General features: G+C 39.6%; 2 protein-coding genes across 4 annotated transcripts in view; both read right to left on the bottom strand.

Annotated features, from left to right (window-relative positions):
• The window catches only part of FGF18 (fibroblast growth factor 18), a 650,869-nt gene that overhangs the window by 362,906 nt on the left and 275,345 nt on the right, over positions 1 to 12,618 (bottom strand). The window lies entirely within an intron of this gene.
• RANBP17 (RAN binding protein 17) overlaps positions 1 to 12,618 on the bottom strand; it is a 242,905-nt gene that overhangs the window by 68,436 nt on the left and 161,851 nt on the right. For 2 of the 3 annotated variants that reach the window (XM_042464725.1, XM_042464814.1), the window contains 2 exons: positions 7,638 to 7,726; positions 3,306 to 3,413 (listed from right to left, as the gene is read on the bottom strand). In XM_042464725.1, coding sequence (XP_042320659.1) covers positions 3,306 to 3,413; positions 7,638 to 7,726 — 197 coding nt within the window. Of the gene's footprint in view, positions 1 to 3,305; positions 3,414 to 7,637; positions 7,727 to 9,353; positions 9,459 to 12,618 lie in introns of all 3 variants that reach the window. The other variant, XM_042464644.1, reaches the window with a different exon arrangement.

The following is a 12,618-nucleotide window of genomic DNA, read 5'->3' as shown; positions in this document are numbered from 1 at the left end:
AAGCAGAGCAGTGGAGAACAGGAGGGCTTGAAGACGTCAGGAGTTGTCATGAGTTGTGGGCAGTTAACACACATGCACATACACTGCCATGCATGGTACTTACTGTATAATATGTTACGGGAAGAACAGGTTGCTTACCTGTAAATGTGGTTCTTTGAGTGGTCATTTGTGCCCTTGCAAATTAGGGGTTTGCGCCTGTGCAGAAACCCCATTCAGAAAGTTCAAAGCTGAGCAGATTGCAGGGTAGCCCTGCCCACTCCCATGTACTGAGCATGCCCAAACATGCGAATCTAGCTCCACCTTCAGTTCGAGTCCGCTGTAATAAACTACATGGATCTAAAAAAGGGAGGTAGGGCAGGTATGTGTGAGGCCACAGTTACAGGTAAGCAACCTGTTCTTCTTTGTGGCCTCTGTGCCTCACACATTATGGTGACTAAAAAGCTTATCTGCAGAAGGTGGGCAAGTCACTGTAGAGTAGAAGATAGAAGACCTTGGCCAAATTGGCATCCTGACATAATCTGCAGACAAGCCTATAGTGCTGAATAAATGTGGAAAGCTGTGACCATATAGTAGCTATAGAAAGGTCAGGGAGCGGAACACCACAAAGAAAAGCAGCTGATGAGGTGACAGCCCTAGTCAAGTGGAAGTGGACACCAGTAGGAACAGGTCACTTAGAACTTCACAGGTAAAGAATGGTTTGAAGAATGCAATGCTGAAGACACTGCAAAGAAACAAGGTTTGGGCTCACCAAAACAAACAACTTGCTAGACAAATGGAACTCAGAAACGCGTTGAATATAGAAGAACAGAGCACAGTGAACATATATACAGACAGTGCACAGTCTTCTCATGTGAAATTGACAGTTGAGGACAAAATGTATGCAAAACGACTTGTGAAAGATAAAAAGAAGAAACTACTGTAAACAGGAAGAAAACCTCAGTTTCAGAGTCACCTTGTCCTTATGAAAGATAAGGTAGGGTTTGTCCAAGTAAAAAGCAGTCAATACCGAAGCCCTTCTCACAGAAGTAATAGCAAACAGAAATGCACATCCTGGGACAGAAATCTCTTGCTAGACAATCCCAGCTGTTCAAAGGGAGACTGAAGGAGTTGCATAAGCACAAGTGATAGAAACCATATGGGTGGAATCAGTGGCATGGGATGATAGAGGTTGTGTAGTCCCTTGAAGAATCGTTGTACAATGTCAGAGGAGAAGAATGTACTGGAAGATGAACCAAGAGCTGATTAGCTATGATAACTGCCAGACAAAGCTTTAAGGATGAAAATGGTAAGCCTCTGTCACGAAAGCGAAGGAGGACTTGAAGAGCTGCCAACAGGGAGGGAGGCTCCGAGTGTGCGTTGGCAAAGGCAGAGAAGCATTTCTGTAAATTTAAGACCGCTTCGTAGAGACTTTCCCTGAAAGGGAAATGACTTGGAGGAGTTCTGGAGAGGTCTGGGGTGGATCTTTCACATAATCAGGTGTAACTGTTGACATTCGGGTAAAGCACTAATCTTCTGGAGTGGGAGAGAAGGTCCAGTCATTGAGGAAGCGGTAGGCATTGGCCCCTCGCAAGGTGTATGAGAGGAACAATCCAAGGTTGCCTTAGCTGGTAGAGGTGACAAGGATTGCATTAGATATGCCCTCTGACATCTGAACCACGACCTTCAGTATCAGTGGAAAGGGTAGAGAAGGCAAGCTGTCCAGGCGCATGGGAAGGCATCTCCCAAGGAATTTCTGCCCTCCTCTGTACTGGAGCAGAACAGGTGAGACTCTGCATTCTCCAGAGAAGTGAAGTGATTTACATGGGGGTTAGCCCAAGGAAATGTTATGAGTGGGAATGCTTCCTTGAATAGAGCCCATTCATGTTGGAGGACTTGGGCACGACTCAGAGAGTCTACTAATGCATTGTCTCGTTCTCTTAGCAATTATCTCTTCTTACACCAGTGTTAGAGGTCTACAGAGATGGAGGAGAATCTGTGAGTGCATACCCCCTTGTTTGTTTACACAGCAGATGTTTGTAATGTTCTGTGCTACAGCTTTGGCTATTATATGTGTCAGATGGTTTTTGAAGGCCTGAAATGCCTTGACCACTGCCAGTAGCTCCCTCGCACTGAGCAAGGACTTCCACTGGCCTTGGACTAGAACCTTGTCAGTGTGGGTATCCACCCCATAGAGAAAGGACCATGGTCACCATGCGTAAAAGTTGTGGGAATTGGAAGTATAACAACATTGGGAGGATCCCTCCACCAAAGTAGGGACCCCCCCCCCCAATATCATCACAACTATGCAGTCTATGAGAAACTATTAGAATATGAGTCCAAAGAAAATCAACAGAAGGAAGAAAATCCACAGCAGGTTCCACAGGTATGAATATTGGCAAACCTGGCTGGATACTTCTGTGGGAATTATTTAGAAAAGTTATCTACTTCTTAAGACCATGAGGAGACAAGTCCTGAAGGTAAGGGGTGTGTGGGGAAGGCACTACCTTGGAAATTGCATGAGGAAGGGCAAATGAGTTGTTCTTGGCTCTGCTTCTTATGGTCCAACTTACCACAACTTTGGAGTTAAAAGCTCCCTGGGAGCTCTGCTCCTAAATTCTTTACAGGAGTTAGACCACTACTTCCCTTTAAAGATAATTCTTCATTTTTACTTTTTTCCTAATACTCAGAAACAACAATCTTCATTAAAGAGCAATCCTGTGCATATATACTCAGAAGTAAGTCCTACAGTGTTTACTCCTAGACAAGTCAATTATATGACTGGAGCCTAATCAAGTCTCACTGAGTTTAGAGGAATTTGCTTCAGTATAAATCTGCACTGGATTGTGTTAAGAGCTGTAAAGGCTGAAACGGCTTCTACGAATGTAGCTGCCTTGGATCCCACATTGGGAGAACACTGGAAAACAAAGTAAAATAATGGCCTTAGGTTTGGCCTTTCACTACCTCATTTATTGACAACAGTTCTTAAAAGCAACTCAAACATACTTTCAACAGATATAAGGATTGTTTTGAGGCTGTTCAAAACAGTGTTACTGCATGTTGTACCTTCAAGTTTGTTCATATTCTACAATCTCTAAAGCAGCGGTTCTCAATCTGTGGGTCGCGACCCCTTACCCTTTCACAGGGGTCACCTAAGACCATCGGAAAACACATATTTCTGATGGTCTTAGGAACCAAGATTAAAATAATGTTATGGTTGGGGGTCACCACAACATGAGGAACTTTATTAAAGGGTCACGACATTAGGAAGATTGAAAACCACTGCTTAAAGGCACTATCAAGATAATTAACACTATGATAAACTGTACCTGTTTTGCATCATCTCAGCCATGAGCTTCAAGATAGGAGTTGTACATTCTGGTTCACGATACCACAGCTCAATAGCTGTTTGAAGAATTGAAAGATATGATGGGTATCTTTTATAACATAAGTTAAAGATAAGTTTCAGAATAACAGATTTAGAAAAAAAACCCATAGCTTCAACTTCATTTTAAAACATGGTAAGGATCCTGGGCATATTGTTTAGTTGCAATAAATTTTCAATGGAGTTGAGTCAAACTAAAATTTGACAGAGATTGTGTTAACATGAACTAACAGGTTCTTATTCTATATTTGAATCAGCCACTTGAGAACTTAAATTTTCACTGACAGGAGTTTGATCCCATTAGACCAATTAGCTGTAGATGATTAGCAACAATATACCAAAAATACAAGAACAGTATGACAGTTTAAGAACAAACAATACTACTCAGCAAAATGTATATAGCTGCAGTGGAAGATCAATATATTGGGTGCTCCTAATATCTTATGTGAGAAGCCATCAGCAAAAAATGAAGTACTGCTACAATATCAGCTATTAAACTCTCGAGAACATCACAATATGTCTAAGCAATCAAAACTGAAATGTAGTTTCTTCATAGTAAGAACCTGTGAGTCCTACAAGAAAATACTGTATACTGGAATAGTTGTGGATTGCCAATGGGAAAATGGCTTCTAAATGTTCATCCACAGAATGTTCATAAATAGCTCTCTTTTTTTCTGTCTTTAAAAGTTCAGCTTCAGCAAATGACTACTAAAGGGCCAGAATTCATCTCTTCAACACCACGTCAGATAATTGCTTCAATAAAGCCTACAGCACAAGCTTAACAATGTTCTCCAGAGTGTCTGGGCACTTATCTGAAGACCACCTAGCTTCCCCAAATGAGTCTAAAGGGTGCGTTGCCTTTTAGACTGTGTCTTCCATACAAGCTGCTTTGTTTCTTGGAGCAAACAGCATCTCCAATGTTCTTTCAATGGCAAAAGGTTGATGGTACTTCCTTCATTTTTCAGGTATCTCAAGTCTTTCCCATACTTTGGGGGCACTGAGCTTTTATCATGCCTGCCAGCCCTGTCCCTCATGAAAAAAAAGAGAGGGGGGGGGGGGGGAGATAGGGAAACTCTGTATTTACCAATGATTTTTCATTTCCATTGCTAATGGCTGATGTGGAGTTGGCACATTCCTCGGGGCTAAAAAGCAGTCTTCAAAACATAACACCAACAGATGGATGGAAATCCCATTAATACAGTACTAAGATGTTGAAACTGAACTTGAACAAGTGTTAAGATACACAGGTAACAAGAAAAATGTCCTGTTATAGAATAATGAAGTATATCCACGTATATGGCAGAATTCAAAGATACAGCTGTTTTAGTCTGTAGAATCAGTATGTGGAGAGATCTTGTAGCACCTTTGAGAGTTGGCAGCATGAGCTTTCGTAGACTCCAGTCCTTAAAAGCATCTGAGGAAGTAGGCTGGAGTCTATGAAAGCTCATGCTGCCAACTTATTTCTTTCAGTTAGTCTCAAAGGTGCTACAAGATCTCTCTACACATGTATATGGCAGGATGCTGTGATAAATGTACATTTATGGAATTGTTGAAAGATAAAGCCAACATGAAATGAATTCCAATGATCCAATATATCAAGAACTGTACTCAAAGTGAGAAACTCTTTCTTTTGAGAAAGAAACAACAAAACAAATCCAGTGACAAATACTGAATTTCCATTTCTCTTCTCAACAGATGGGGGAACAGTCATCTTGGGAATGCTGAAATCATACATCCCACAATGTTGACCTGTTACCAACAACTCTTAGAATTGACTGTCTGCACAGACATAAAACTACTTGGAGAACGTTTCTACTAAAGTTAGTGTGAGATTAAACAAAAATATTAGTCTCATAATGTTTGGTGAAGGAATGGATAAAGCTTAGGTGGCTGCTCAAAAAAATTGTTTTATTGAGCCATCTTCCCCTAAAGGCTGCACCAGAAGTTTCTGGTGAGGATTTTGGTGGCTGATGGGTAAAAAATTGGTCCCTGGAAACTGGTAATTCCAGATCTGCAAACAGAAATATTTTATATAAGGGAAGTAAACAAGTAAATAAGGCTGGCCCAACACAGATTGTTGCTTGCAATACAGAGTATGTAACATTCTTAGCTAGTTACATTACTTCAGCACACAAGGCAAAAAATTGTACAAGTGCCTTCTCTCATTTCCTGACAGTGCAAATACAATAATAATAAACTTACTCTTCTATAAGGTTACCTTGCCCTGGACATACAGTACAACAGACATTACTTTAAGAAACATGTCATATCTCTCAAAGCAGGGCCTAACACAAAATCAAATCTACCAAGGCTTGTGTTAATCCTAAATGCAAATAAATACCCTAACACATTCAAAATGTACAGTGTCTTACAATAAACATGACTGAATTATGAAGAAATCTTAATAAGACTGAGTTTTGAGTGTGGGTTTTATAAAACATTTCTCTTTACATTTAGGAGTACCCTATGTACTCACTACACAAAGTAAAGCAACTTCCAAAACGCAACTTCCATTTGAATCACTGACAGCTTGACATATCAATATTTCAAGGAAAATGAATGACTTTCATATTCATGGTATTTTTGTTTCCACATCCTTATGCACCTTTTCTTAGCAGAATATGTCAAAACCAGACCATACCTTACCACCTGAAATGCCTTTAAAATATTTGGAGATATTTTAATAAAGCCTTATGAAAGATCAAATAACAACTTTGTAACAGATTTTTCTATTATTACACATATTTGCTCTTCATCCCCTGCCCAGAGGGAAAAACTATAAATCTTTTCTCAACTGAATGAACACCATTTATCATATTCATTTTCTTGTCAATACAATTATGAAAAGCCTTTGGCCTTTTTCCAAGGAGTCTGATTTGTTACAGAAACCCAATTAGTATAAGCAAGCCTGCTACAAACAATCCTGTTTTGCATGATAACATTACTATTCTGCCTGTTTGGCTATTCACATCTAAACATTGCCAGAGAATTGTTATAATATATAAAATATAATAACTCAAAGGTCAAAGACCAAGTCAAAGATTCTTATGAATTCTGCTCATTCTTGCCATCTAGTGGATAGATGTTACAATGTGAGCAATTCATTCAACACTGAGAGGAAATCTAAGAATAACCACAAGTGAATCTAGCAGAACTGGAATGCCCTGTAAATTTTGTTCATCTGAAGTAGAAGTGAACTACTTTTACACTTAATACATATGCTATAATATTTGAAGATTACTGCTTCATCTTTTGCTTTTTGTTTTTATTTTACTTTCTACAATATTTATTGTGCTTAGTTTACATACTTCCTGGAGTTCTCTTTTTACATAAAGATGATGAACAGATTGTATAAAAAATAAATAAATTCCAAGATCTAGGTGAATTATTTTAAAGAGGAACAAATTTAAGCATTATCTGTGAAAACCTGAACAGTGTATATCTAAAGATTATCCTGAGGTATAAATGTATCTAAGGTGACTTCAAACAAGCTCAAATCTTACTTGAGCAGAACAATCTGGAGCAAACCGACACTAATCTTATTCTTTGAAGATAATGGTAACTTAAAATCCAAATGGAAGGTATCAAAGGTATTTCTTTAAAACAAGCTCTGTTAATTTCAGAAAGGTGGACAGCTTAGAAGATTCTAGGAAAACGTATTATCATTTACTGTTGGGACCAAATGTACTTTAATTGACAATTCCAGCTGTTCAGCTTACCCATCTTGTCCCTCAAGCCCAGAAACAATTATGCAAAGTTTATGTAAAAGGCCATTCAGCTTTCTAGTAAAGTGTGGAACAGAGCAAAACAGAAATTTTGCAGGCCTAAAGCATTTATGAAGTGATATGAGAGCTCTCATGGTTATGTACATAGCAGCAAATGAAATATGCAAATAGGAAGAGGATTCTTTATTTTGAAATAAAATATGCAAAGAATATATATTTTATATTTTAGCTAAGTAGAGAAACATCACAGTATAAATTAAAGCATCGTAGAACTATTAAAGCATTGCAGGCTTACAACATAGAAGAATATTTAAGGATTAAAGTAGTACAATGTGCCCCCCTCCCCTGGTGACCTCTTTGTAGTCTATTTCCAAATGTCGCCCTCACACTTAATGGCATGGCTGCAACTGTACTGTAATTTTAGCTGATTACACATTAGTTCATTTAGCTTTGTTTCCTCTTCCCCACTGTGCCATGCTATTAAACTAATGCAAGGGACCTGGTATCCCTCTGTGCACAGAGCCGGTATTGTCATCGAGTAATAAGGATACATCCAGTCAAACAGCATGGTGTAGCTGGTCTTTGTGTTCAGAGCAAAGGCAATCCCTCGAAGATCTCTTGCCAGTCCGATCAACATACGCTGTCAGTGGGAAAGAGACACAGTAATTGATTTTCACGTTAGCACAGAGCAGATGGAGTAATGATCAGCCAATAATGAGCACAATATCTGATTTTAATTCATTAGTATAAATGTCCTCCCCCATAGAACAGAAGAGCTTAAGTCTCTAACCCAAATATTAATATTAATCCAAAGCTTATTAATGTACTACATAAAGTCTTCAACACTACTACTACTACTAATGCTTGAAATAGTAAATATGACATTATGTACTGAATTAAAGATCAGAAGATACATTTATCTTTTGATTTATTATTTCTTCTTCAACAAGGTTTGGGGATTTTCACTGATCTGAACAAAATCTATGTAGCAGATCGGGTTTATTTTTCAATCATAAACAGCTGATGAGCATGAAATATAAACATATTTCCATAAACATTACTGAGTATATTTCATACATTATTATTCAGTTCACTGAAACTATTAGTACAATTTTTAAAAAAATGTTGACTCATTCATTATTTTTATTCAATAGTTGTTGAAATAATTTAGCAGGCACTTCTTAAAAATCAATTTTAGAGTTACAGGGTATTTGAGTGCCCTTTGTTGGAGATGGAACTTTTAAATACTCAATTAAGATAAAATACCTGGTTATGACATTTTAAAAAGATATTAGAAAAGAAATGTAGGGTTTGTGATTGCTATGCATGTATATATGGTTAGCCTTTATACCAAAATATTTAGTAGACAGATTTAGAACAGGAATTCTCTTTGTTGAAGGCTAATTAGACAAATTTAACACAGTACATAGCTTGCTTGCAGCACTACAGTTATGATAGGTCAATGATAATTTGTGACATCTATTATGTTCAACCACACTTCTAGTCCACTAGGTAACACCCTGCATGATCAACACTGACAACCCTACACAACATGTGTAAGCCCAAAAGCAACATGCCAGGCAAGGAGGAAAAAAAATAAATAAATCTTCATTCAACTTTCTTTTTACAGAAATCTAACAACCTAGCCACAATTACTAATACAACTGTCAAAACCTTGATTCAGTAGTTATTTACGGGGCAACCTCCCCATAGAACTATAAAGGTCGTTGTAAAATAGATCCTAATGTTGTTTTCCCTGTTTGCTAATTGTATGAATTCAGCCAAATCTTTGATGGCATGGGGGTGGGGTGATGAAGAAACTGGAAGACCCTGCAATTGCCACAGAGAGAAAGCACAGCAAGAGACATTAACCATGGTAGAGATGACCATATCAAGTCCTGTTAGCATCAAACCCAATGTAGTGAATGAATACCACATCACATCCAGGCAAACTCACTAGGAGTCCAGTGAAGTTTTGTGTTAGATGTACATTAAATTCTCAGCCATACTACTGTCATACCTAGGACTAGTGTGCATGACACTTTTCAGTAAATGAAAAGATCATATAGACTTGGATACTAAGCATGAAACTAAGCAGCTAGAGATTTTCAGTTTTATTTTGCTGCTAACTTTCTAATTCTTTTGATTATGAAAGTTAACTAAACAAAACGATTAAACAAAGTCTAGTGAAAATTCCAAAACCAGTGAAGGTAAGCAACAGTAGGATTTCCAGTGGTGAGAGCCCAAGTCTTCAGTGTTTTAAATACCTTTCTGTCTTTCCTTATGGTTAGTAGGACCAAAGCCAATAATGCAAAAAGAAGCAAGTACATGGAGATTATCACACACAGGAAAACTGTCAGAAGATGCAGGATCTAAAAGACAAAAATAGGTCTTATTGAATTTACCCATGCATGTCCAGGCTATAGGCAGCCCGTATCCACGCGAGTAGCCCATCTACAACCTGGACTTTTCCTGCTGCTTTTTGAAGAATGGGATTTTCCCATTCTTGAAAAAGCAGTGGAACAAGTCTGGCTTGTAGACACGTTCCCTGGGAGGATGCGGGCTGCCTATAGCCCGGGCACAGGCAAATGCAATAAGACTCATTTTTGTCTTTTAGATCTTGTGTCTCTCCCAAATGTTTTTTCTGTGTGGGATAATCTCCTATGTGAATTTGTTTAATTTCTGATTCAATCAACCCCTAGAAAAATCCATCTTTTGTTCTCACAAATTTTGTGTATATCGGGGAAAGTGGAAGAAGGCTTGTTTTTAACATACCATCGAGAACAGTACTTCTCAAGTTAAGTGATATGGTAGAGCAGCAGTATTTCCTCCCAACATATCAGGAACCAGCATCATATTTGGGCCATATTATTACAATATTCACAGTTCCAAGGAACGTGTCATGGACCAGTAGCTCGCAGACCAGCAGTGGTGCATGAACCACCACATCCGTGGTGTTACAAGGTGGGTGCAGGGGTGTGGATCGTTCCTGGTGATATCTCACAGGAGGGGTGACAACTGGTGGGACCCTCCTCCAGCTGTTGCAGAAGGGCAAAAAGCTTCGTTGCCAGCTCGGCTCTCTCCCCGGGAAGGGAGCCAAGGTAGTGTCAAGGATGGCAAGGGAGGTGCTTGCCCCTTTGTTTCTCCAGTGGCTTGACCCTCTTCCCAGGGAGGGAGCTGAGACGGAGGCAAGCGTTGCAGGTGAGCAAGGAGGTAGGAGTGGAGGGCAGGAGAGGCTGTCACTGCCCCCTTCCTTGGTAGCCCTCCTCCCGCACCAGGTGTCACCAAGCCTAGTGATGCAACTGCGCAACTCTAAGTAGGATTGGCCTGCCGGAAGAGATCAGTCTTGATAGCTTTCTTGAAGCTATCAAGAAGATCAGCATGTGTTTTATAGACTATAGCAAAGTCTTTGACTTAATAGATAATAAAAAGCTATGTAATACCCTTAAAGACATGGGAGGGCCACCATATCTGATAGTCCTGATAAGAAATCTGTACTTAGGACAAGAGGCTACTGTTAGAACAGAATATGGAGAAAGCAAATGGTTCTCAACTGGCATAGGGGTCAGGCAAGGCTGCAGCCTTTCACCCTATTTGTTCAACTTGTATGTAGAAAATATCATACAAAGAGCAGGCTTGGACACAGAAGGAGGAGGAGTGAAGACAGGAGGAATGAATATCATATCTGAGATATGCAGATGATAACATGCCATATTACTAGCTGAAAATATTGCAACTACTGGAACTACTAAGAAAGATCAAGAAGAAAGTGCAAAGACAGGCTTACTGCTCAACATAAAGAAAATAAAAATAATGACCATGGAAGATCTACACAGATTTAACCTAGACAATGAGGAAATTAAATGTTTTCCCTATTATCATGTACGGCTGAGAGAGCTGTACAGTGAGGCAAGTGGATTGGAGGGAAATCTGAGATGCAGTGCTGGAGAAAAGTGCCGAGGATACCATGGACTGCCAGAAAGACAAACAAATGGGTCCTAGAACAAATGAAGCATGAAATCTCACTGGAAGCCAAGATGATGAGGTTGAGGTTGTCGTAGTTCAGTCATGTCATAAGAAAGAATGATTCATTTGAAAAGACAATAATGCTAGGATAGGTGGAGGGATGTAGAAAGAGAGGAAGACCACATGCTAGATGGACAGACTCTATTAAGGAGGTCACAAGTATGAATTTACTGGACCTACACAGAGTAGTGGAAGACAGGGAGTCTTGGAGGTGGCCATGATTTGAGATTGACTCGAGGGCGGTTAACAACCTATATGTAATACTAAAACACATCAGTCCCAATGATGCAGTTACCACTGCTGATCAACATATACAGGTATAACTCAGTTAACAAAGTAAATGTGTTGCTGGACATTACTTTGGTAACAGAATATTTGTTGCCAAAGGCAGAAATAACATATGAAATTAAACAACCAAGGCAGGTAAACCTTGCATTGATAGAAAAAGATTTTGAACCTTCTCAAGACCATTTCAAGGCATCTTCCAAACTGCATCCAGAGATTTTTTTTCTTTCACTAGCTTCTACTTTCCTCATGATTTCCATTTTGGTGACAAAACATATACAGTCCTCCCTCCATTTTCATGGGGGATCCATTGCGGATCCCCCCACACACGCAAAAATGAAAAAAAATGCACATTTTCAAGCCCTTTTTTTTTAAAGGGGGGCATGCCCCGGGGGGGGGGGGGGGGGTGAGGGTATGCACCGTGGGCATGCACCCCATTTTAACTCCTTCCGTTCGTCCCCACAGATATTCAAGAGGCACAGATTCGAAGTCCGCGAGAACGGAGGGAGGACTTTACATCTATGCTACTTAACATCCTGGTAGAAGCTGGTGAGAGCCTCAGCTACTTTCTCCTCCTCCTCATTCTGCTGTTCATGCATGATCAGTAAGGGATTCTGGAGGCAACTGGCTGTTTACCATGCCTGTTGTAGGCAGGCACACATAGCTATAGTAAGATCAGCTGGAATAGAACCCTGTTTTTGACAGCTCAAGCTTTATTGTACTCTATAACCAGACACTCCTGCAACCCAATACTGAATATCTGTATTTTTCTAGCATTCTTTCACCATTTTTCCAATGCTAATGTTGTTTTTAAAAAACAACTCTCCTTCTGTCTTGACAGATGAGGCTGAAAAGAGGAGGGGCTGAGATAATAAAAAGACATTGTAAAAAGGAGTTCCTTTATCAGAGGCTTTTTAAATTGAGGTATGTCTATAATGTGGTTGTTTCAGGACTGAACAGCTGGGTTCACAATTCATAAGAAGCTAGGTTTCTATGTGATATCTGAATCTGGCAGGAGCTAGCACTCTGGGGAGTCTTCCATATGAGCCCCATTCTTGCAGCAGTCATGCTAATAAAAATAAAATTGGAACATAGCGCTTTCAAGGCAGCCACCACTGAACATCCTCTCATTTGCATGACAGGGGCTACTGCCCACATCACACTCTTTTCCTAACTCTCCCTTAACCTCACTCCCTGCCATATGCCCTACCCAGCATGCCT

This window comes from Sceloporus undulatus, chromosome 1 (assembly GCF_019175285.1).
Source record: "Sceloporus undulatus isolate JIND9_A2432 ecotype Alabama chromosome 1, SceUnd_v1.1, whole genome shotgun sequence".
NCBI classification, from domain to species: domain Eukaryota; kingdom Metazoa; phylum Chordata; class Lepidosauria; order Squamata; family Phrynosomatidae; genus Sceloporus; species Sceloporus undulatus.
The sequence above is the reverse complement of the archived record's forward strand: the minus strand, read 5'-3'. Positions and strand labels throughout refer to the sequence as shown.